Source organism: Oreochromis aureus, linkage group 16 (assembly GCF_013358895.1).
Source record: "Oreochromis aureus strain Israel breed Guangdong linkage group 16, ZZ_aureus, whole genome shotgun sequence".
In the NCBI taxonomy this organism is placed as follows: Eukaryota; Metazoa; Chordata; class Actinopteri; order Cichliformes; family Cichlidae; genus Oreochromis; species Oreochromis aureus.
The window spans coordinates 16,450,421-16,476,257 of NC_052957.1; the positions used below are offsets into that span (position 1 = coordinate 16,450,421).

The 25,837-nt window shown below is 39.6% G+C and overlaps 2 protein-coding genes across 5 annotated transcripts; one reads left to right on the forward strand and one right to left on the reverse strand.

Moving 5' to 3' along the window:
- The first annotated feature begins 801 nt into the window (after positions 1-801).
- Positions 802-20,482, forward strand: itga6a (integrin, alpha 6a). 4 transcript variants are annotated; one of them, XM_031743068.2, is made up of 26 exons: positions 802-1,056; positions 10,582-10,706; positions 10,827-10,906; positions 10,994-11,255; positions 11,380-11,511; positions 12,240-12,450; positions 12,659-12,852; positions 12,935-13,029; positions 13,647-13,774; positions 13,861-13,950; positions 14,036-14,097; positions 14,183-14,349; positions 14,660-14,800; positions 14,895-15,013; positions 15,321-15,483; positions 16,088-16,174; positions 16,266-16,345; positions 16,443-16,517; positions 16,609-16,711; positions 17,083-17,259; positions 17,386-17,481; positions 17,557-17,667; positions 17,769-17,861; positions 17,961-18,089; positions 18,933-19,060; positions 19,580-19,716. In XM_031743068.2, exons 1-25 carry the CDS (start codon positions 869-871, stop codon positions 19,038-19,040), a joined length of 3,216 nt encoding a protein of 1,071 aa, XP_031598928.1. In that variant the 5' UTR covers positions 802-868; the 3' UTR covers positions 19,041-19,060; positions 19,580-19,716. The 4 variants fall into 4 exon arrangements, with proteins under 4 accessions (XP_031598928.1, XP_031598926.1, XP_031598927.1 ...); XM_031743066.2 differs by lacking the exon at positions 18,933-19,060 and having other exon boundaries at positions 19,580-20,482; XM_031743067.2 differs by lacking the exon at positions 18,933-19,060 and having other exon boundaries at positions 17,389-17,481; positions 19,580-20,482.
- Positions 20,483-23,209: 2,727 nt separating this feature from the next.
- On the reverse strand, positions 23,210-25,678 carry nup62l (nucleoporin 62 like). Its single transcript, XM_031743277.2, has 3 exons — positions 25,360-25,678; positions 23,699-25,234; positions 23,210-23,607 (listed from the first exon to the last, which is right to left on the reverse strand). The coding sequence occupies exons 2-3, from the start codon at positions 25,226-25,228 to the stop codon at positions 23,449-23,451; spliced, it is 1,689 nt and encodes a 562-aa protein (XP_031599137.1). The 5' UTR covers positions 25,229-25,234; positions 25,360-25,678; the 3' UTR covers positions 23,210-23,448.
- Positions 25,679-25,837: the final 159 nt, after the last annotated feature.

Genomic DNA, 25,837 nt, shown 5'->3' on the forward strand with positions numbered 1-25,837 from the left:
CAATAAGAGTTAAAACATGACCAGAAGCAGAAAGAGGAGCTTTGGACAGGAATGACTGCTGATTGTGCTAATTAGTTATTTATGAGCAGGTGCTGCTAATGACAGCCCACATAAATATTTAATTATGATTTTCTTAGAAGATTGAATACAAGATTTTTTGTGATAGATGCTAATATTGGCAATTTTAAGGTAGTATAGTTATATAGTGAACTGCAGCATCTCGTCTCTCTTGTCTGGCTGAATTTGGAGGCTTTATTTGTCCAGCTGACGCAAACATTTGCTGTTTATGTGTGTCCATCCAGCAAAACCTGCATCAGTGCGTTTAATCTGAGGGTGGTCTTTTTAAGCATTTATCCAAGAAATAATGAATAGAAGCTGATGCAGGACAAATCAAAGCATTGACTCAATCAGTGCGTAAATGCGCGCGCATTACTGAGCAGTTCTTATGGCATTATTCTTATTATGTGTATTTTTATTATACGCATTTTACCCAGGAAGTATTCTTAAATTCACTTATGAGAATATGAGTTGTGTAAAAGGAAGTACAGCAATATGTGGGTCATTTTTTGATATTTTTAAGGACTATAATTTAGAGTAAAACTCGTGTCATAAATTAAGCCTGCTTATTTCAGCTGAGCCTAAAAGATATTCAGTTTCTAACTTGTAATTATGACACTGATACTGTAAGTGATTCAGTGGCACACTCTGCCATCATGGCCAGAGGTGGCGCCGTGGAGTACCACCCTAACCCGGTGGGGTTCAAACAGCGGCAGCTTTCAGTCATCAATTGACAGAGCAGAGAGTAGCTGCGGGGTCCTGCAGGGGCTCTTAACTTTGGGACCGTTGGGCACATCTGGACGACGCTGCAATGCTGCTGCAGGGAGGACGCTCTGCTGCTCACGCTGCACTTTTATTCTTCGTTTATGTCCTGGAGGCAACTTTTGTGCTCGGCTTTAACCTGGACACCGATCATGTCCTCAGGAAAGACGGAGAGCTCGGCAGCCTGTTCGGCTTTTCTCTGGCCATGCACCGGCAGCTCAACCCGGACAAAGTCATGTGAGTGATGTCTCCAGATGTTCACGTCTTTGGAGCTGTCTGAACTCCTTGGAGCACCTGAGCGCACAGGTTCATTTAACAAGCAAGTGTAGGGACTTTTCCGTCAGGTGGCATCAGAGAAGAAATTCAAATGTGACTGGAAGTGCTGTGGCTTACACTCTACCTACTTTCTGTTTAAACTTTAAATAGTGAGAGAAAATAACTCTTTAACCCTCTCAGGTGTTACAGTCGTGCGTTAGAGCAACTTTTTTATACAATGTCCTTTAACTTTAACTCCCCCCCCCACACACTTTTCCCCAAACCCCACAGGGTTTCTCACACGTTTTGTTCTAATTCTCGGCGATTTCAGCTGTTTCCCCGCTGATACCTTGAATATGAAGTGGGGAAACAGCCAAAGGATAACAAGTGAATTTACAATGCTTGTAGTGTCATGCAAATGTGCCTTCAGGGTCAAACCGAGGCAGCACTGTGAGGAGAAAGGTAATAGGAAATAAAAGGGTCTCAGGATTGCTTTGCAAACGAGTGGATTTTCAGCTTTTCATTGTTTAATGCATGTAAAAAGGATCGAAGCTATTATTCCTGACATTTCATTTACCGATTACAAACAGCCAAAATTTTCCATTCAAGATGCTATAAGAATGTGGCTTTCAGTATTCTCTTGTCTTTTAATCTTCTTGTTTGCTGGTGCTCTGCACGACCCTGGCAGTTTTCAGATTAGATTAGATTTTTGCTGTTGTGAGACAATTAAGAAGAGAAATCAGAACATGCTGACTAATGCAGCCTCACTCACATGTCAGATGTGCTGATAAAGAGAGTTTTGCATCAGTGCCAAGATGAGATAGAGCAGGAGTCAAAACATTTAAGTATTCCTCCTGTGAAGGATTTCAAGATTCTCTTGTTTGAGCAGCCCAGAATGGGCAGAATCGACACCGGTGTAGTGACCCTGATCATCCTGCCTCCTCAAGTGTTGAGAAGAGGGTGTGGTGTAAAAAAGCCTCTATGCATAGGTTTTGTGCTGGCGCTCACGGGACCCTGCAGCAGCATGTTGAGAAAAAGACAGCAGAGATGAGAAGCCCTGATAACACGCTTACAAAAAACCCAAGAGATTCCTCAAAGATGGCAGAGATTACTCTTAAGTTGTGTAATTGAATCTAACTGCTGTTTTGACCATCGTGCCAAGACAGGTCATGTTGAAGTGAAGTTTTTAAAGCTGGATTTTTCAGATCGCTTTTTCACAAACATTTCTTTGTTCACAAAGAAGCATTCAAACTGAAAAGAGGAACTTTAACATTTGTCAGGCTTGGCAAGTCTAAAGGGAGGGAAAAGTCATGAAACTGATGTCATATTTGTCGGGCAAATAGAGCCTTGAAATGTGACATTGGCTTGAGAGTTTGTTTTCAGCCTGTAAAAGTCTGAGGAGAGTGCCTCTTTTACATCCTGCTCAGTGAGGAAGCAAAGCTTATTTAGGGGAGGAAAAACCAGAGCATCTTTTTTTATGTGAAAGGAACCTGAATATTTCAGGTTTTGGACTGTTGTTTGGACAAAAAATGAAAGCTTAAAGGGAAAGCTGAGTGATGTGAGCATTTTCATATAGGAAATGTTTTCTTCCTAATCACCAAGCTCAACAGCTGTGCAGAAGTAAGCGCACATCTACCTGGTGACAAGAGGCCTGTGCTTATTACAGGATGTAAACATAACACCCACCTCGCTTGGTTGAGCTGTAAGGGCAGCGAGCTGCACATTTTCATTTGCTTGCCAGATATAGTTTGCTGCAAAAAAAAAAAAAAGGAAAGGAAAAAAAGAAAACAGTGCTCACAGCAAGGTTTATGGAGCTTCAAGTAACTTGGTTTCATGAGTTGTTTTGTGTATTCAAAAGAACTCCCTCCAAAACAATTTACATGTTTAAATAATGCCAGAAGAATATATGCACTGCTAAAGAAATTTATTAGACCAGCTCTCGTAAAAACTAGAAAACACAAATATTTTAGAAATCTATAAAAAACTTGTTTAAAACTAAAAATTACCCAAATTCATGTTTTCATACCGAAGTTTGAGTCGGCATATTGAACTCCTCTGAGAAGTCAGAGATAAAGCAAGCATAACCACTTGAACCACTAAAACAACTTCTTCTTTGCAGGAACCACTTCAGCATTTTTATGTACTTAAGATGGGCCACTTTTTTTTTCCATATGTGAGCTGATTAATATTTGATTTAGCATTACTTAACCAGCCACACCCCCAACCACAGGGGGCCACAAACCAGTGTACTACCAGTGCCCATAAAAGGGGAGGGTTGTGCCAGGAAGGACATGCAGTGTAAACTCAAACATATGCATCATCTGTAAGATTTCCCTGCTGGATCAATCAAAGCCTGAGTAACAACAGCTGTCAGCTGTGCAGTTGACCAGCAAGATGTTAGTGGAAATTGTGCTATTGTTGGCTGAAGACAGATGAGGACATGCATGGGTTGGTGTGACACTGGAGGAGGCTAGGAATAAGGTGAGATGGAGGTAGACAGTCCATTGTGGGAGACCCCTGGAAAGAAGAAGAAGATTACTTAGCCAATCGTCGTCTGTAGGTAAATAGTTGGTTTTGTCTGACAAACACTCCACAGAGTAAGAATGAGTCCTCCTGATCATATAAAAGAAAGATATGTTTATGGTTTTATGTGGTTTTATATGGTTTTACTTAAAAAGTGACTTAAATAATTACTCAGTTTTTTTAGCTGACAAAATGTACAGCCACTGAAGTGACTCATTAATTGGAGCCCGAGTTACAATGAGCTCACATTGTTAAGCTCTTTTTGGTTGAAACTTCAGACACTGAGAAAGTGTAGCTGTATGGAAATAATAAAAGGACAGTAATGACGTAATAAACAGCAGCTCAGTCATGATCTTATCTCTAGATCCTTGTGTGACCCTGAGATAATCAGTCAGACGAGACAAGAGGAAGCTCAGCAGAACAGCTCTGCGTGACTTAAAGCTCCGAGGACCTCTGAGCCGGCGAAACCACAAGTCAGGGATGCGTCACGCTGTCCAACATCCGTCGCTCGCGATCTTTTACGAAAACGTGTCATGACGATCATCGGCAGCTGCAAATCTCTGCTGGCTATCACTACTTACTGTGCATCAGTCTGATTATGATAAATCATATGTGACGAGAGGAATGCTGGACTTTACTGGCTCTTTTTTAGGCCCTCTGGCCTGATGAGTGGTAGATGTAACTCCTCTCATGCCAAACAACACAGGCTGAATTTCAGCTAAAACCCAATTTTCAAGTGCTGTTGAATTTAATAATCAGGAAACCAATGCGTTGGTCTCACTATAGCTTTCATAAGTATAGTCATAAGGTGTTTTGTTTTTGTTTTAATTTCTGAAGAGATAATTAAAGAAAAGTAGGCTCTCGTTTCCATAAATCACTGAAAGTATTGCAAAAAGTTGCGATTTGGCCATTTGATGCCTCTTTCATGAGTAATATGTTAAAGATTTATTCTCTCACTGAAACCAGACTGGGCATGCAAGGCCATCTGTGCACATGTAACCCGATAGATTAAACGCATCAGTGAATCATCAGTGGAGATATTCCAGTCAAACTTCACACCAATGTCTGGCTAGTGTGAAGATAACAGATAAGTGGTTGATAAACAGACCCCCCCGGAAATCCTCTGAAAACTTTAATCTTTACTAAAAGTTGACACGATTCTGTGATGTGTATCCAGCCAATCACAGGTCAGCAACAATCAGTGTGCGATGTGTAAACTGAAACAGTTGGAACAGCTGCAGCCGATCCTGTGAGTTCTTCTTGCTTTGAGTGCACAGCTGTGGAGGCATTGGAGCACATCTGTTAACAGAGACCAGTGAGATCACTGGGAAAGCCAACACCCGCCACTATGCATTTACACCGCAGTGAAAGACACCCCACATGATGACTCTGAGTGGGACATTTTACATCTGACATGGTTACATTTTTTCCACAGTAGCCCAGAAAAGTAAACTTTCACACTCTTTCTTCATTTCTTGTTACTTACATACACATACACATACACATCCATGATGCTAATATCAGCATGTGTGGTCCCGTTTTGTTGATCAGGCTGTATTTTTGGCAGTTTACAAATTGGATTGTGCAAATTCTGATATATTGCTCAATATGTTTTTTGTACAGTCTATCCTCATCTGTTGGGTATTAGGGTCTTTTTACTGTCCACTCTCAGATTTGGCTTTTTCTTTGCAGCTCTGCCTAGATTCTTGTCGCCTCCTCACTGTCACTTTTGGGGGTCTTTATTTTAAAGGAGGCATTTATTAAAGCTGCGAGCTGAGGATGCTTTCTCAGTTTAGATAGATGTACTTGTTTTCTTTCTTGGTTGTACACAAAGGCCTCCCACTTCTGTTTCTATTCTGGTTAGAGCTTTTTATGCACATCTTCAGAAGAAAGTTCTGTTAATAACATCACCACATGCACCAAGACTGACAGATACTCAGCTAACTAAGTTGTTGCTTCTTTAATCAGCAGTTTTCAGCTGTGCCAACATAATTAGCGCTCAATGAGTTAGCTTTTTAAGATGATACAGTTGAATTAAATAGGCACTAGATTCAGTTAAAAATGTCTTTATGACTGAAATTAAGAGCTGTTAGTTGACTTTTAAAATGATTAAATGATTAAAATGACCTTTGTTTACAAAAAGGAGTTAATGATTGAGTCAGTGTGGCCGGAAATGAGTGACTGAGCAGATTGGCAGACAAACTGGCGAACTCTTTGCAACCACAGGTATCAGATGGCCGATAAAAAGAAGGCAGGTTTTAAGGCACTTCGTATCTGTCTAATATACTAAATATAGTTCAGATCTGAACAGGGCAGGAAATAAAAATTAGCACAAAGGAACAAGTAGGGGAAAACTTTTTACATTACATTGATTCTTTCATCTATTAAGTCATACCTTTTTTTTGCACTTTTTAAAAATCCACTTTAAGGTCTGCTGTGTTGTGCTTTGTGTGTTTTAGTTGCACTTAGTGCTAACGTGGGACTGTTTCCAATTTCGATGTACCAAGTATGACTGTGCAATGATGATAAAGTGTTATCTCTTATCTTATGTTACAGCAGCTGCAGAGTGTTGCTTAAAGAACTCACAAACACAGTGGCAAACACACAAACATCCAGCTGCTTTTAAGATTTACTGAATGAACCTGCATTTTTTTAAAAACCCTTGATATTTCTTAGTTTTATCATTTACCCATAATCCCAAACTGTAACTAACTGTAAAAACTCCTTTTTAATATTTGCATGTCACCAGGTTTTGTTTGAGGGGATGTTTAACGGTTCGGTTAGGAGGGTCCATGTTGAGCAAATGAAAAGCCGCGGGGCCGTCCCTACAGATCAATAGGTGGGTCAGAGTTAGCCGCAGTGAGGAAGAAAGAGAGGATTTCCTTTCATTCCTTAAAACAAATCCCTTCATTGTAAGCTTGATGGTCAGCTAACACGTGAAGTGTTTAGATGACTGATAGTGTAAAATGCGTCAAACTATTGTTTTGGTGCCAACTGGTCCCCAGTGACTCACATCCTGTAGTCTGATGTTCACTGGCACACAGTTACAGCGTATTAAAGTTTAAAATCAATCAAGCCTCTGAATATCAGACGTCTGTATCAAATGGCAAGTGTCACAATTTTCTGTTAAGAGCTGAGATTGATGTTAAGATTTCATCTATTTGTCTAAAGCATATCAATAATATTATCCACTGTGTCTTTGACCTGTGCAAGAACCACAACACTGAGTGGAGGGAAGAGTTGTAGTTGAGTCTTGATGCACGCTCAATCATCCAGCTAAGGAAATCCCAGAAAGTTGACGTAGCGTTTTAAGCGGGAGAAACACTTCATCCAAGTGACTTCTTCAGTCTGTGGATGAGGTGATAGTATTAGTTAAAACTTATATGGCATACTGTTATATATAATGTGATTTTGCTTGATCACAAGTAGCAACCTTTATTTCCTTTTATTTTTAACAGGCCATCTCAGTTGTGCGCTCAGTGTTATCTTTAGTGCAGGAAGTGGTTCAACCCCACTCTATCTGATCAAGACCTGCTTGTGGTTTTTCTCCCTCACTTCCTTGCACATTTGCATGGCTCTGACACTGTGTAAAAAGTCACAGAAAGCAAGTGTTCACTGCATTTCATACCCAGATACAGTATCTAATTGCAGATGCACTGCAACTGTATTTGAAGCTGCTGAATGAGTCCTGAAAACCTTTTTAAAAGTGTTAACAATTACATTTTCAAGCCAAGTATTAAAATGTACTTTATGAGAAGCGCTGTATAGCAGTGTATTTTGTACAGTTAATTAATAGAAATTTCATGTTTTTAGACCCTTTCACTTTCTTCCTGAAATAACTGTAAAACATGTTAAAAAATGCGTAAAATGTGACCGTTGCATACTGCACTGCACAGGAGGGACCACGATTCATGTGCAGTAAAAGCTCGAAAGCAAAACATATAAAAATTCAGGTATATTTAAGTGCAAATATAGGTGTATAATCAGCATAATCACACCCAGTCTTACTATTTCATAGTGCTCTAAAGTAACCTGGTCTGCACATCATCTTTGGCAGAAACAGGCTGTTTTTTTAAAACTATTTGTTCATGCATTTGTCTGTGTTTCTTAAATCAGTCTGTAAAAAGACAGTCTGATGAACTCCAGTGACCTGTGCGTAGGTGCTGCGTATGTCATTGCACTGGCTGCTGCTGAAAACACGTAAAACACAGAATCTCTTTATGAGATGTTAAAAGATGTGTGAGTCTCTGCGACAGTGTGGGGTTTTAAAGGGAAGTGTGGGCAAAAGAGAGCAACAACCACAATACTGAAAAGCAATAGTCTGGTTGAGTTCCCCCTTGCCCTCTGCAGGGTGTGAAAACACTAGTTTATTGCCATATTTGGAACTTCTCTAATTTCTGTTCTTAAAAAATAAAACATGCTCCCGAGAGCCAAGAAAACAAATTTTTTTTAATGTTTTATTTTATTTTAAACAGTTTTGCAGTATTGTAGCTAAAAGAAACATGCTTTTCAATTGTCAATTGTTATTTCTTTTTGATCTTCTGCTCCTGGTAGTAGACGTCTGGTGCTGCTTGATCAAGGAAGGATATGATGTAATGATATTGTTTTCATTTTTGTCTGGATTTCTGGTGAAAGTTCTTTTTATTTTACGAATTTTAAAATGAAGCAAACACATCTGAGCATTAAAACATTATTTTAACAAATAATTTCTCATAGTCAAGCTTTTATTAACCTGCATTCTGCATATCTGATAGTCACCTAAAGCTGGGTTGTTAGATCATGTCACCCATTGTACTAATAGGGATCATGAAAGGTATGACAGAGAACTGAGTGAGGCAGTAGGGATTTTATTTTAGCCATAAATTAGCCCCAGAGACAGGCATACTAGCTCTTGAGGAGCCCGAAAAGGGCCAAAATGATGACACCTGTCCTTTATAGACAAGAAGCATTGAGTTAGGCTCTGAAGTTGTGGGATTTGGTTTTCCTGGCACAAACTGGAGTGTGGACAGTGACCTGTGAAGGCGATCATTCTTCCATGGACTCTGCAGATTGAGGCAACCTCATGGCACTCTGTTTAAGAGAGGTGTCGCCATCCAGAGGACGTCATTCTTTTTTCAAGACATCATGATCATTACTTTGATGGACTGCCTAATCTTGAAGAATCTATCTAGACTTATTGAATTGGCAACAACCAGAGCCCCCCATATCTGGATCTCAGGATGTCTGAATCAGGCTGTGAACGTGATTATGATGAAGAATGTTTTCAGCTCCAGAATATTTTCAGTTTTGAGGTTGCCTTCAGAGACGAGACCCTCTCTCTGCTTCATGTGCTCTGATATTTTGAAGAGGTGTAGATAAACAGGTTAACTTTGTATTTCTTTAATTGATGCAACTTTATGAACTATAATTATTTTTTAGCACCAGAGGGGGCTTTACAGTCTAGTGTCTGAGGCTCTAGAATTGAAGATCAAAGTCTGGTTGTCAGCGAGTCAGTGTCCTATAGACATGTGACAAATTAAAGGAAAGACATGAACCCTTGACCCCTAAAGTGAGGAGATCCGGCAGCTCTGTTATCCACTTTTCCTTCTAAATATTCAAGTGTCCCTTTTGAATGAAGGGTCACTTTAACTCGATTAAAAGTTGTTCTGAGTGATAAACTTCCTATCCCGTCCTTTTATCCTAATGAGTGTGGTCTGTTCCAGGATGACACTGCACTCATCCATTAGGCATACTGGGTCACTAAATGGTTTGATTAACATGAATATGGTGCAGTTCATATGCCACGTGCATAGACATAGCATATAGTGATCATCACCACATCTTCATGTATTGGAAAGATTTTCACCCCTTCGGTAGAGTTCCAGTGACTTGGAAAGTTGGTGCCCAGGACCTTTAAAACTGTGTCTACACCTTACTTATATTTTGCCAAATATCCCACTAACTATTGGAAAGATTTCTGTTCAGAGATTCAAACAGAAACCTTTGTCCCCAGTTCATTTATCTGAAAGATTTTGATGATTTTCTCACTTTTGAGTTACATTTCTCACCCACAGTTACCACAGTTACATTTATTACAGAGATTCATGTTACCCTCAGGATGAACTGTTAATAGCTATTTTTTTTCTCTAGGCAAAATTTATGTTACGTACTGCCTGCAAAATTCATGAAATTCCCATCAGCCGTAACATCCTCCAGGTTTAGTTTGCATGTCTTATAAAATCATCAGATTCAATAAATGACAGGAATGAACTGCACCCAGACAGTTCTATGCTCCTGTTTTCCAAATCTGCACATACTGATTCAAGCAGGTTTTTAATGTGCTTTTTTTTTTTTTTTACACCGGAAAAGAAGCAAAATAAGGTCAATTCAGAGCAGAAAGCATGCACACTAAATGCTGTTAGTTTTGTGGTGTGTTGAAACACACTTAGTTACTCTGACTTCGGCTTTCTGGTCATCATTTTGCAGAAGTGCAGCTTCTGTCCTCCAAGCTGCAGGTCAAAGAGCTAATGAGTCTCCTGTTCTGCTTAACAAACATCCACTGTTTTCTTTTATATTTAGCCTGCACATCTTTTTACACAGCGACTCTTTGAACAATATTTTTGTCTGTTTGCCTTTACTTGATAATAACAGTGATAAGACAGTCAGAAAACCACTGTGATAAAAAATAACAAGGCATAACGAAACAAATCTACTTGACTGGAAACAAATGAGGGGTGCTGAGGTTGTCTAAACCAAGCCACAGGATGTCACCATTACAAAAGAAGTAAAGGAACCAAAGTCCCCTTTAACCATCAGTATTGCACTCATTTGTTGTTTCCCTTCATTATCACTGTTGATGTTCTTACATATGTGTGTGAAATTCAACAAGCTGTGGCTTTGTTGAATGGTAGCCCAGCAAAGGTAACTAAAGCAACAGTTCCCAAACTTTTTATGAAAAAAGTTTATGATTAAATATATTTCGGTTTCATTTTTTGTGTTTTTTAGGGTACTGATTGGTGCACCCAGAGCCCGGTCTTTGGAAAACCAAAAAGCCAATATCACTGGAGGCCTGTATAAATGTGAAGTCACCCAGTCTAATAATTGTGAGCGTATCAAATTTGATGATAATGGTGAGAACTCTGCCTGCATACCTACCTAAACAAAATCCACTGTCTTTGTAATTTTGACAATTTGTAGAAACCAAGCTTTCCAAGTTAAATGTTCAATTATGTCTGTTGGCAAATTTTCAGCGGATCTGAGATCTGAGAATAAAGAGAATCAGTGGATGGGGGTGTCAGTGAAGAGTCAGGGACCTGGGGGAAAGATTGTGGTGAGTCAAACTAAGTATTAAAACCATCGTTCTCTGGATCCTCGTGCCCTGGTTCAGTAAAGGTCTTACTCGTATCTTTTTCTTCAGACATGTGCTCATCGCTATCAGAAGCGTTTGAATGTGAATACTCCAGAGGAGACTCATCACATCCCCGGACGTTGTTATATTCTGAGTCAGGACCTAACCATTGACCCTCAGTCTTCTGAGGATGGAGGTGAATGGAAATTCTGCGATGGCAGACCTGAAGGCCATGCAATGTTTGGAACATGCCAGCAAGGACTGGCGGCTACTTTCACCAATGACTACCATTACATGGTTTTTGGAGCAGTGGGAGCTTACAACTGGAAAGGTCACTATTCGATTGTGTCTTTATCTGCTCTTTATCTTCATTAGTGGATTTAGGTTTCGTACATGAATCTCATTTTTTAATCCTAAAATACATTTTTCTCATAATTTTGTGCTCTTAAATCCAGGGATAGTGCGAGTGGAGCAGAATAATAGCACTTTTCTGGACATGGGAATATTTGATGACGGCCCATATGAAGTTGGGAATGAAAAATTTAGGAACCCTGAGTTTGTGCCTGTACCTGCAAACAGCTACCTCGGTGAGTTGAACACCCACAGATATTTTTTTTTCGTCACTTGTTTAATGTTAGTTTATTAATTCGCTCAAGCAAACATGAATGAGCTAAAACAATATTGTAAAAAACAGTGAGCCAAAATTCTTTTAAAAAGATGTAAAGACCAATATGGTTATACAGAAATATCCAGATAAACAGAATCAACTTTCTGGGATTTCCGTACCTGGATGATTAAGCATACATGAAGATATTCATCAAGTTATTATTGCTGCTAAAGGTGATTTTACAAACTACTGAATTCTGGGGTGTACTTAGTTTTTCAGAGGACTTTAGAGAGACCTGTAAAAACTTTGGTTTTCATATCATTGTATAAACGTACAAAATTAGGCTTACCAAGCAAGCATGTCCCTCAAACCTGCTCAGGCCAACATCGAAAGAAGAGCTTTGATTGTCCTTCAAGAAGCCTGGAGAACTATTTCTGAAGACGAATTAGAGAAATTACAAGAAAGCTTGTGTAAGAGAGCTTTGAAGAGTAAAGCTGGTCATACCAAGCGTTGACTTTCAAGTTTGTTAGATGTTCAGACTCACATGTTTCTGCCTTAGATACTATATTTCCGTGTATTTTTGTGTATGTGTCAATAAACTGCTGCACCTACAGTACTTTCCATTTTTCTAGCAAAATGTAAAGCAATGAGAGGTAGCTCAACACTTTTGCACAGTACTATAAATCTACTTCATTTAACACACTTTAGGATTCTCTCTTGATTCGGGACACCACATCACCACTAGGGGTAAGCTGATAGTGGTGGCTGGAGCGCCCAGGGCCAATCACAGCGGAGCTGTAGTCCTGTTCAAGCAGGACATTGTAGCAGGAAACCTCTCAACGGAGTACATTCTGCATGGTCCGGGTCTGGGATCCTGCTTTGGATACGACGTGGCTGTAGTGGACCTGAATAACGATGGGTGTGTAACATTTCTGACTGTCTTTGGGTACATTTATTAAATTGTTCAGAAGAGATCCAAACTTAACAAGTCACAAAACAGTATAAAACACATAAATTTCAGATTTACAAAACTTTCTTTAATATCACTTCATTTTAAAAATTATTTTCCGTTTTTAAGTACAATTCACTTTTAATAACTTTTTTTTTTTTACTCTATGTGATACTAGGTGGCAAGACATAGTAATAGGAGCCCCTCAGTTCTACATGAAGGGTGAAGACATTGGGGGAGCTGTTTATGTTTACATTAACAATGCAGGAGTGTGGGAAGGAAACACTCCTGTGCGTCTAATAGGGACCAAAGACTCGATGTTTGGAGTGGCAGTAGAGAACATCGGCGACATCAATCAAGACTCATATAAAGGTGATTAAGCTGACCTTTTGTGCTGTGTTTGTATTGTCTTTGTCATTTGTAGTCACATACATTGTGTTTTTTCCTCATGCAGACATTGCGATTGGAGCTCCGCAGGAAGATTCTGGGACAGGAAAAGTCTACATTTATCACGGCTCTGCACAGGGAATCAAAACGACCCCTGCACAGGTGGATATTTGTTTAAAGTAGCCACTATTATGTTTATATTATTCATAGTTGGTTGTATTGGTGAAGCCACAGAAAATTATATGACATCAGTGTTTTGTTAAAGTCTGAATGTTTTCATGAAGTCTGCTTTATGCTGTTGTAGAACCATGTTGTAGTGATAAACCTCTAAAGCTAGCTGCCAAAATTCAAAATGACTGTTTTTTTCACCAGCATTTTCCCGATGAACCTAAGAACTGCTCCAAATGAATAAAGGTGTTTCTCCATAACTGCTGGACTTAAGAAACATGGGTTTGGTACAGTTTAAAAAAGAAGAAGAAGAAAAATACAGACTATTATTACACAGCTACCCCTAATAGTGAGACTTAACAGTCTTGGAAAAACAGGATTTTGCATCTGAAATTTATTTCAGACTTGGGATCAAGAGATAGAAAGCCTGTGCTACAACATTTTCTCATTATTAATATTTCTTCTTGCTCTGAAACTCACTAAGGTAAAGTAAAATCTTCAGCTAATTTGGCTGCTAATTTAAAAAAACCTCATTGGGACAACTTTGTCTTTACCGTGTTTTTTTTCCTCGCTTAATTTCAGTTCTTTAAGTTTCCATCTTTATTTTCCAGATCCTTTCAGGGAAAGACCACAACATTCGATTTTTCGGATATTCTCTGGCAGGAAACATGGACCTGGATGGTAACTCTTATCCAGACTTGGCTGTCGGCTCTCTGTCAGATTCAGCAATAATTTACAGGTAATTGTGGCCTTAACCGTTAGTTTAAATTTAGTTAAAGTCCTACTGATCTCAATCACAGTTTTATTTAACCATCTTTCTTTTAGAACAAGGCCAGTCATTAGCCTCAACAGTGTTGTCAAAGTGTCTCCAAATGAAATAAGTCTTACAAATAAGACGTGTGGGGACCGTGTTTGGTAGGTGTTCTTATATTATTATATTCAAACAGACTTTAGAGTGAAAACTTTCTGTTTCCTAACAATCTCTGTTTTCCGTCCATAGTTTCACTGTGATGGCATGCTTTTCCTACAAAGCTAATCCTGCATCTTATAATCCAAAGCTAAGTACGTGAAAAATTATTACATTATTTTTCATTTACAAAAAGGTTTTTTCTAACACACATATGTGCATTTTACTTCAACACTGCAGCTGTTAGCTATGATGTGGAGGTGGACAGAGCTCACAGGAGAGGACTGACTTCCAGAGCGATGTTCTTAAACGACTCCAGCTCTGAACTGGAATACCAGTTCAACGGCACCTTAAAACTCAAAGAGCAAAATCAGCAAAAGTGTATCAACCTAATAGCCAGACTTAAGGTAAATCAAGTGTCACACAGCTACATCACTGAGAAAAAGCGAGGAGCCTCTCTCAACTTTGAACTGGAGAAATGATTAAAAAAATGAATACATGGGCGTTGACGACAGTAATAATGATTTCTTGGAGATGTCAGTGTTCTAAAAATGACCGTGCATGAACATATGTAGTGCTAACTTTGAGGTCATTTATAGTAAATGAATAGCGGAAATTATATAAATCAAAACTGTAATAATATATGTTAAAACAGAGACAGTAACAGTAAATCATAATAATAAATGCATTAAATGCCTCTTTTTGTGATTCACGAAGGATAACATCAAGGACAAGATGCGTAGCATTCCCGTTGAGGTGTCGGCAGATATAAGTACAAAACAAGGGGAATCAAATAATGGCCTCCCTCCCATGAATCCCATTTTAGACGCCACTCAACCAAGCAAAGTCATTTCTGAGGTAAAGGCAACTTCTAAAAGTAAACACTAAAACTCATTGTGTGGAGATTGTTATGTAACATTTGTATATTTGTCGTCATTTCCTGTTGTTTCAGGTGAACTTTCTAAAAGAAGGATGTGGAAGCGATCATATTTGCAAGAGTAACCTAAAGATGAATTACAGTTTACACTACAAAGAAGCCAACAAAGAAGAGTACCCCCCGTTAGAAAAGAGGTTAAAAGTCATTCTCAAACTGTAGTAATATAAAGTAGCCTTGATTGAGTTTTGTAATGGGACCAGCTGGACTTTAAAACCCACCCTTCTTTTTCATGTTTTGGTCTTTTGGACAACACACATCAGAGTGAATGGTTGAGTCTCACTGGGCCACCAACCCTACTTAATATGAAACCACAGCCAAAAACGAGCTCAGACATGCTGAGTGCACAACATACACAGTTTGCTACGCGATTATTATCAGTGAAGAAGCATGTTTTCTTTGTTTTTGTTTTTTTCATCACTGGTTATGACTGTGTGTCTGCAGCAAGAACGACATCCCAGAGTTTATTGTGAAATCCCAGAGGAAGGACTTGGCTGTGTTGGTGACAGTAAGCAACATGAATGGTAACGATGCTTATGAGGCAAAGCTGGTGGGGACCTTCCCAAATACCATGTCATATTCTGGAGTCCGCACCGATCCAAAAACAGTAAGTCGACTGTAAAATTACTTTGTTGTATTGTAAGAAAGTTACAAAATTAAAGTCCTTTACCTGCGATTGATTCAAGCCTTAAAAGCATTAATCAAAATACTAAAAAAAGATTTCCACTGTGGCTTAAAATACCTGGAACTTGGTGCATTTCCGCTGTTTAATATGCAGGAGGTATGAATACACAGTATATGGATGATGATGATGAGAGAGGTGGGACTGGCAAGAGGAAAATCCAGTATTTAGATAATTAAATACAAATCCCTGACTGATTGAATCCATGACAGTGACTGCTTGTTCCACTCTTCTGGCATATAAAAACCAACGTAATGCGACTGTTACGGGTTTAAAAGCTTGGCCTTCTTTGTACATGTTCTTTAACATTTGTAATAGTTTGCGTGCTAGCAGCTAAGCTCAAGTACAGTTCTACATCATCAACAAGAGAGTCGCCCCCTGTTGTCCCTTTGGAAGATTGCAGGTTTAAGGGGCTTTGCCTTTTCTAAAACCTAGTGGCTACGTCCATCTTTTATATACAGCTTATGACCGCGTCATAAAGTAAATACTTGGATACATTACACACATTTTCCGACGTGTTCTTTTCTAGATGGAAAACCCGATCACCTGTGATGCAAATGTAAACAGCTCTCAAGCAGAATGCGAGCTGGGAAATCCTTTTAAGAGAAACTCACAGGTACAGAAATGTCATGCTCATGTGCTAATGCTTTCTAAGACACTTTGCTGTTGTAATTCATATGTAAGAAATGCTATTACTTTTTCACAAGGTTGCCTTTAAAGTCATCCTGAGTGCTGCACATCTGACTTTAGACACCACTGAGATTGAGATCGATCTGCAGCTGAATACGTAAGTAAAGATGCTGAGATTCACTTTCTGTTATGTGCTGCACACTTTCAAACTGGAATGTGTTGTTGTTATTAATATTACTATCCTTTTCGTTTAGGACCAGCCACCAAGCAGCAATCCATGTAAAAGTAAAGTGTAAAGTGATCATTGAATGGCCTTTGTCTGTCTCTGGGTAAGTTTGTTCTCGCAGAGATTCCTTGACTTGTTTGACTTCACCGTTATACCTGTACAGGACCTCCAACCTTCTCGCTTGTTGTCATCAGGGAAGCTAATCCTACTCAGGTGTTTTTTGGAGGTGTTGTGAGAGGAGAAAGTGCAATGAAGTCAGAAGAAGAAATTGGAAGTTCGATTAACTTTACTTTCACTGTAAGTTTATACATTTCACCTATTTTTTGTGTGAATATTGTTTTCATAAAACTTACTGGCCACTTTATTAGGTATACCTGTTTGTTAATGCGAATATATAATTGGGTAATCACATGTGAGTATGGTTGCTGACCACGTCCATACCTTTATGATCACAGTGTCACAAAGCTCATACCCTCTCAAACTGGTTTCTTGAACACTACAATGAGGTGATTGTACTCCAATGGCCTCCAAAGTCACCAGAACTGTATGTAGATTTAAGACAGTTCAGGTTAAGGGAGATTTAACCCAGCGCGTACCTAATAAAGTGGCTGGTGCGTGCAATGTTTATATGAAATTGCAGAGTTGTTTCCTGTTAATTTCTCCTCCAGATAAACAACTCATGGAAGCACTTGAAACCGTCTTTCGAAACCTCACTAAACATTTATTGGCCCAAAGTACATAAAAATGGGAAATGGCTTCTGTACCTGATGAGCATCGATTCTGAAGGACCAGAGAAAATCCATTGCTCCCCTAAAACTGAGATCAACCCTCTGAATATTGCTCAGGTAGCATATTTAAGCGTTCAGCTTCATGTGTTACAGCTGAAATTAGACCGTGGATGAATGGGCCATTATGGCACACCTTCCGTATTTGATTCTGTGTTGAATTAATGAGAGGAGATGTTCTTTCAGCAGTCCTCTGTGTCTCGAACAAAACGAGAAATTATGAAAGAAGAAAGAAAAACTGGTGGAAAAACGTCTTCGCTGAAGGAGAAGAAGAGAGTTTTTGTAAGTGATATGAATGGACATGCACAGTTTCATAAAAGTGTTTATATGATGTTTAACTGTGTCTTTGCTTTCTAGTCCTGTGAAGATGGGATGGAAAAATGTGTGGTGTTCAAGTGCCCCCTGCAGGGGCTCGATGGTACAGTAATCGTATTGAGATCCCGTCTGTGGAACTCAACCTTTATTGAGGTAATAAACAGCCTTTTTATTGTTTTCACGTGTCTCTTCATGTGAGATAAATCAAATCTCATGATCTTGCTTCATGAATAATTGTTGTTTTTTGCACACAGGAGTATGCCCCTAGTTCAACTTTGTCAGTAAAAGCCACACTTGAATTTGATACTCAGAGGGAAAACGTCATACTGACCAATCAAAACATGACTGTAAGCAATTCAAGCTGCAGAACAACATTAACCTTATTCCTGTGTTGGTCCTAACTCAGTCAGTCTCTTGGTTTTCCTCCCTTTGATGTTTTTTTCCAGGTGAGTGTGAATGTGTCCCCTGACAATGAAGGAGCTAAGCATCAGGGAGGAGTTCCCTGGTGGATCATCCTGGTGGCAGTTCTCATAGGAGTATTGATTTTGATTCTATTGGTTTATCTGCTGTGGAAGGTGAGAACATGGACATGGATATGAGAAAAGAACATGAATTTAGAGAACCCCTCATGAAAATTAGCCAATTAGAAAAGGTGAATGAAGCCTGAAAATAAGGCTAAAGATACTTAAAAATAACATTTTCATCTTTTTTGCTAGATTTTTATGCTCCGATTGCCTTTCTCAGTTTGGTTTTATTGTGAGTATATGATATATTGATACACTATATGGACAAAAGTGTTGGGCCCCACCACTTATTCTTTGAATTCGAGTGTTTTCAGTCCAATCCCCACAGGAGTATAAAGACTAGCCATGCAGTCTGCCTTTGCAAACATTTGTGTGGAAGGATAGGTCTTCTACACCTGTTTGGCTGGAACAAACAGAAACAGCCAGCCTAGCTCTGATCAGCTGTAATGAAATCTGCCAACTGGCTCCGTTAATAAAAACTTTCCCTTTTTTTTAACTTTACAGAAGCTGAAGTGTAAAAATGAAAAATCACTCTAATAATCTGGAGAGCTTGTCAGCACTAAATGATAGTTTATTGTTAGATTTGCATTAAAAGTTTCCACCCATATAAATCTGTTATTTGGTGACTAAAACACACTGTTAGGTAAACTTACTCAGGGTCTGGGTCGGTCATACCAGTAACTGGACATATAACTGATAATAAAACTTGCCACAACACAGTTTTAGAAAGGTGTAAATCATAACCCGAAGTTTAATATTTTCTACACGTTTGTTATTTGTCATTTAACATTTGCACATCAACACTGGACTCCGGAGGAAGTATTTGCTTTAAAAATGTATGTTTGCTCCTGCTGGACACGTTTGTAACACTTCACCACCCTTGCTCCTCCTCAGTGTGGTTTCTTCAGGAGACCATCTAAAGACCAGTACAATGCTGCGTATCAGAAGGCAGAGATCAACATTCAGCCGTCTGAAAAAGATAAACTCAGTGCTGAGGACTGATATATACTCTGTGAACATGGGTAAAGTCAGCATGGCGTGTGGTTACTGCAGTGACTAATGAACTTGCTTTTAAGCCACTTCTGCTGACTTGTTAAAGGAAAATTCAAATCAGACTCATATTGCACGTGTTATTTGGGGGGAACAAGGTCACTTTGCACCTAAATTGAGTGAAACAGACATGCTGAAGAGAGATATTTTTCTTCTACATAAGAAAATAAACATATATTTTTTATTAATAAGCTATTTGTGCAATATGGTTCTGTGAATTTTTCAAGAGTAATGCATTTTCTCGCCAATAGACTTACTAGTTTCCCCTAGTGCTTCTGTAAGGCGCTTTTCCTGACATCCCTGCAGGCGTGTTTCCTGACATCCCTGCAGCTGTTCTGCTGCAAAAGTCAAAGTTGCAAGCCTGCTGAGTTGCCACTGAGCATGCTTGCTCAGCATTTCTGCACAGCACTCCTTTACAGACTGTGGGAAAATTGCTGATACATTTTTTTAAAAAGTTGCATTGTGTTTTCTTTAAAATTTCTCTTTCCTAGTGTGGTTTCTTCAAACGCTCCAAAGAAAACGACAGCGTCCCTCGTTACCACGCAGTGCGGATAAGAAAGGAAACTCCTCAGCACAAAGATGGAAAAGTGAAACCCGATCCGTTTGAAAAAAAGCAGTGGATGACGACTTGGATCGACAATGAAAGTTACTCATGACCTTTTTCCGCTCAGATCTTTGAACAAAGACAAAACTGAACTTAATTAATAATTTCATTAACATGTTGCTTAGTGATAGGTGTTTTTTTTTTTTTTTTTGGCTAAATGCAGAAAATGCTTTCCAGAAATTATTTGGGTTGGGGACTTTTTACACTGTATAGCCGATGAACTATGTTTTCTAATCGTTGTATATATTTGAATATGTCTGCACATTTTATATTTATAATTTTTTTTTGAGAAAAAGAGAAATCAAATCAAGCAACCGAAGTATTATCCACTCATGTTTGGAGCCGAATAACAACGGGCAAAGTTTACTGCTGTTTTTAAAGTTGTACTGTCTCACTGGAAGCCTGAGGTCTGTTCACAGAAGGTACAGCCAGTCACTGTAATATGAATGTAAATGAGATTTTTTTTCTGTGAATGGTAAATATGTAAACTTTCTGTTTTTTCTTCTTTGAAATGACATTTAGGTACATTGTCTTGTCACAAAAAATAGATATTTGCAAATAACTGTGTGTGAGTCTAATGTGAGAGCAGCTCCATTTTTCCTCTCTGCTCACATTAGCTCACCTTGTTTCTCACATATGAATCACATCTACTGTACTATCGAGCCTCACTTTTTGGTCTCTGTGGGGAATTCAAAGCGAAGACGGTGAAAATCAAGTGAAACGCTTTAATTCAAAATGCCTTTTTAAAAAAAAAGTTTTTGCCAAGTAAAATAAAAATGCTTAAAGAAAATGTTTTCCTGTTGAATTTTCTTGTCATGAAGATATCCGACATGAAAGCAGGACTGAAGTCAGTTATCTTTATAAAGTTATTTCACATTCAGCTGTAACAAACTCCTTTCCAATAGCAAGTTTTCAGATAGTCAGAAATCTAAACACATTAAGTTTCTGATTCAATTCAGTCTCATTTATACACTGCCAAATCACAGCAACAGTTGCCTCAAGGTGCTTTATATTGTAAAGTAGACCCCACACTAATACAACAGAGAAAACCCCAACTATCATATGATGCCATATGAGCAAGCGCTTTGGCGACAGTGGGAAGGAAAAACTCCCCTTTAACAGCAGAACCAAGCTCAGGAAGGAAGACGGGATAAAGACACACTGGGGAAGAGAACCACAGATTAATAATAAGTAGTGATTCAATGGAGGTGTATAAACACATGGTGAGTCAGAAAGGTGTCTGAAAAAGAAATGCTCAATGCATCATGGAAATCCTGCAGGAGCCTACACCTAATGCATCATAACTAAGGGAGGATTCAGGGTCACCTGATCCAGCCCTACATGTATGATTTAGCAAAAAGCAAAGTTTTAAACCTGTTACAATTAACGATTAATTAATGTGCAGGTTTGCAGGTTTTACTACTAAACGTAGTAAAACCTGCAAAACTAAGCAAACTTTGCTTTTATAGGTTAACTTTGCCTTAAACATCACTCCTGCCACTGCTTTTATGTAAGAACATGCATTTGTATGTACTGTGTTTGGAGATATCACATGAAGGACTTAGTATGTTTTAAAAAGTGTTCTATAAATACTGGTATTATAAATTATTGTTCAGAACAAGATCTGAAAACTCTGGAAGATGCTGATGATAAGAGCCCGACTGATTTAGCAGCCAATATTAGTTATCTGCTGATCTATTCGCATGAGCATTTTTAATGGCTGATAAATACAAATTTTACCCTTTAAAGTCTAAACTATGAAACAGTTGTTAGAAAACTCTCATTTTTTAAAATTGAGTGTTTAATTTAACTTCTGCCATTAAAAAAAAAAATTAAATATTATTTTGCATATATGCGTTTTGATTTGTATTATATTTTCTTCATCTGCATTTTTTATTTATTGATTCCTTTTTGTAATTTATTGTTTAAAGAATATAATTTACTTAGGTTTTCGGGTGTGGGGGGCAATATTTGTCTGCAACTTCCAGCCCAGTCAGGCAGAATGTAAATGAGTAATTACATAAAACATAACAGACAACTATTTATGGCACTAAAAATTGGGCTCTACTGGCAGAATCACTTCCTCTTAATAAAAGCTGTAAACTGAAGAGTTAAGAGGCTTCTAACACAATTTGTCTGCGTTTTTAAACAATAACCAGCGAATGAAAACAGAAATCTTAGCTTTGCTATGATCATCATCAGAAATGTATGGCTTTGCAAAGTGTAAAAAGTCCAGTGAAATCACTAGTTACTCCAGATTTTCAATAAAATGTGTTTTGGGGTTCCTATTGTGGTGAGCCCAGCTTCACTGCATTACACAGGCGTAGAAACTGATAGAAAGCTTTTTTTTAACCTGCTTTTTTAAAATAAATTTCGGGTTTTTCATTGTTTTGTAATTAAAGGGTGCTTTTCACTGCTTCTTCTTCTTATAGTTTAGCATTATCTAATTACTTTTTAACCTTTACTTCATTATGACTTTTTTGTTTTTAAATTCAGTTTCATTTTGGTTCGCTTCCACGGTGGGTTTTCTTGCTTCAGTTTAGATGTCATTGTTTGAAAGTGTTTAGTTTTTATTAGTTTTGGTGTTTTTAACTTGCATATGTCAGAGACAAGATGTAGGAAAATCAGTACAGGTAATACCTTAAAAAAAGAAATCTTTGAAAGCAGTTGACTTTCAGTCTTGAAGACATCCAGAGTCTCGATAACCATCAAAGTCTCATCAGTTGTAATATTGTAATAACCGATGCTAAAACTAAGATTTACTGTAATGTTTTACATTTCAGCTAGTTATAGTTTCTTGAAAGTTTTTATTATAGTTATAAATTTTTTTTTTTTTCTTGTTTGGGATCCAGAACAACTTTCTTCTTCAGGGAAAATAAAAGTTTTGGATTGGCCTACATGCCAGTTTAAGCTGTATTTGGCCCATGAACCAAAATGAGTTTGACACCCCTGCTTTAGAGGCTAAGCCAGCCAACTTACCAACAAGTGCCAAAATCGGGAAATAGCACTTTATTGAAGTCCCAGAAACTTAAGTTAGACCTGATCCTTGTGATGGAAGTGCTTTGAGTATCGCCAAAAGGTTCCTGCAGGAAATTATTACTGATGTAAAAATTTTCAGCTGCCACTCTAAAAAACTATAGAGCAACAAATCCTGCATCCGTTTCAGTCGAAGTATTATGTGGCCTGTTCAATGTGCCATGTTGACAACCTTTAAAAAACAGTTATCTTTTGTAATAAGAGATATGGCTTGTTTGCACCAGAGGGGCCTGCAGCGTGGTAGAAGTTCATGTTTGCCTTACTTGTCCATCAACAGTTTGTTTTTTGTTTACTGTACAACCTTAAAGCTGTAAATACAACAAATCAATTCCATCCACACCTCTCTTATCAAAATACATATGCTTAGCTGTAATTCAGCTATTACAGGGGCATCGGATGTGTGAACAAAGCATTCCCTCTGACATATAAAAGAATAATGTATTTAATGCCTGATAATTAAAAGAAACAAAACAAAAACGACTTCCATTCCAAAGGTTTATTTAATCAGACTTTTTAGAACAAACATAACAATTGACATAGAAAGAGAGGATCATTTTCACTGCTCTAAAGGCAAATGCACTGAAAATATCAATCTTTATGCAACCAAGAAAACTCAAAATAACAGTAATGAAGGTTGGATCTACACCATCTAAAGCCCTGATGACACCTCTGATTACAGAGTAAAAATGTAAGCATACAAGTAAAAGTATTTAGTGCAGATCAGTCGAATGTTAATCGGAAGGTTTTCTCCTGCTCCTTTCGCTGAGTGTCGCAAAGTTTGGACACTTCCTCGACCTTTCTCTGCAGCAGAACAGAGTTCTGATCGATCCACTGAAGTGAATCCATGTGGGCGTTGAGGATCTTACAGATCTGCTGCAGCTGATGATGAAAAAAGGAAATTAGACATGAATTACGTGAGCAAATCTTTGTTAATCTTATCGATTATCAAAAACTGGAGGCGTCATCTTACCGGATCACTGGTGTCAGCCGGGCCGCTGGACGTGTTCAGGTGCTCGATGATCTCCTTCAGGTCCTGCGACATCCTCTTCAGCTGTGCGTCCACGTTCTCAGCGAGCTTGTATGTTCTTTCACGCTCCTCGTCGGCGTTCTGCATGTAGATGGTTCCACTTTGCTCTTTCACAGACTCCTCAAGGGGGCAGAGCAGATCCTCCAGCTCCTTCTGTTGGGACAGGATGAAATCCAGCTCCTGGTTCAGCCTCCTCTGATCCAGCTTCACCTTCTCCATCTCCTTGTGGAGGGATGTGATCTTCTCTCCGTTCTCTACCAGCATGCGGTCCCAGGCATTCACCTGAGTGGCCTGCTGTAAGAAATGTCTCTCCTGGTCCTCCAGCTCAAGACTCCACTTGTTAATGAGCCCCTCTAGCTGGGCATAGGTCATCACTGGAGGAGCTGTGCTGGTGGTGCTGGCTGTGGTTGTGGCTGAAGCAGCTGTCGTGGTGCTTGTGATCGATGCAGTTTTGGGTCCCAGTGAGAAGCCTGTAACAGTACCCGTCGTGGAGGCTGCAGCTGTAGCGGTAGAGGCGGGGGCAGATGTGGTGGTTGCTGGAACCAGAGGTTTGATCATAAAAGTCAAACTTCCACCAGTAGCTGTGGTTGTTGCTGTGGATGTGCTTGCTGCTGAAGCTGAAACGGCATTGAAAGCGAAGCCAGGACCTGCTGCTGTGGCAGCAGCTGTTGTTATAGGCTGAGCGAAGAGAGAAGGCCCGAAAGATGGGGGGGCCTGGGTGGATGCAGGAGGAGCTGGGGTTGATGACGGTTTAATCCCAAAGCTAAACCCTCCACCCTGGCCTGTTGTGGCGGCAACAGCAGCAGCAGCAGCAGCAGCAGCAGCAGCAGCGGTGGAGGTTGGCTGGGCAAGGCTGGAGGGAGCACTGGTGCCGAAGCTGAAGCCTCCACCTGTGGTGCTGGTATTAGTTGTGGTGGTGGAGGCTGCCGCTGATGTCACCTGGACCTTGGGACCTCCGAAACTGAACCCTCCAAATGCGAGACCACTCGGGGCTGTGGATGCCGCCGGTGCGGCTGTTGCTACAGGCTGGGTTTGAGCCTGAGATGCAGCTCCAAAGGTGAAGCCCCCTCCTGCAGGTGCAGTAGCGGTGGTCTGCGCAGACAAACTTGCACCCAGAGTGAACCCCGACCCTGCTGCTGGAGTCGCCGTGGAGCCTAAAGTCAACCCTGAAGCTGCTGTTGTGGTTGGAGGAGCTGCATTCATTCCAAACGTTGTGGTGGGTGCCCCAAAAGAGAAACCCCCGCCGGCTGCTGTGGACTTTGCTGGGGTACCAAAGCTGAAACCACCGGAGGGGTTGGTAGTGCTCTGGGTCTGGATGGATGAGCCGAAAGTGAAGCCCCCTCCGGTGGCAGGAGTGGACGTTGTCAGTCCAAAGCCGGTGGTAGGGGCCGGGGCCGGGGCCGAGGCTGTGGTTTTCTGCGTTCCGAAAGTAAAGCCCGAAGAGGGCTGCCCAAAGGTGAATGGACCGCTCATTTTCTCCTTAAAGATAAAACAATAACATTATTAAAATCGACTAACGCACAAAATGGTTACTTCCTCGCTGAATCATTTGGCTTTTGGCGGGTCACAAACACACACACACACACACACCAGGGGGAACTTACCGAAGAATCGGCTTCTCTTTTACGACGGCTTTCTAGACGTTGGGGTCTAATAAAGTTGACTACACCCTTCTTAATGTTACTTTAATCGTAACAATGATAAAAAAAATCGCAACATATCCTTCTTAAAACGTGGCCAGCCTCCTCGACACTTTTTCAAGTAGGCAGTTCGGTAGTCAACTACAGGAAATGACGGCGGTTGGCGTGAAAGACAACCTGTTTATTTGCCCTGTATTTTGTCTAGCGGAGTACAACCCGCCTTTCTTAGTAATATTGGCAGGTCTAACGACCAATTAGAATTATAATTTCAGACAACTCGAACTTTGATTGGTTTGGCTTGTCACCTGGCAGACATACGTCGGAGATTAGTACGCTCAAGTTATCAAAGACCAAATTAACAACAAGAGGTATTACGTTTGTACGCAGTGCGAGCTGCTTCCCACTTCCCATCAAAATCGAAAGTTACATAAAATGAACATTG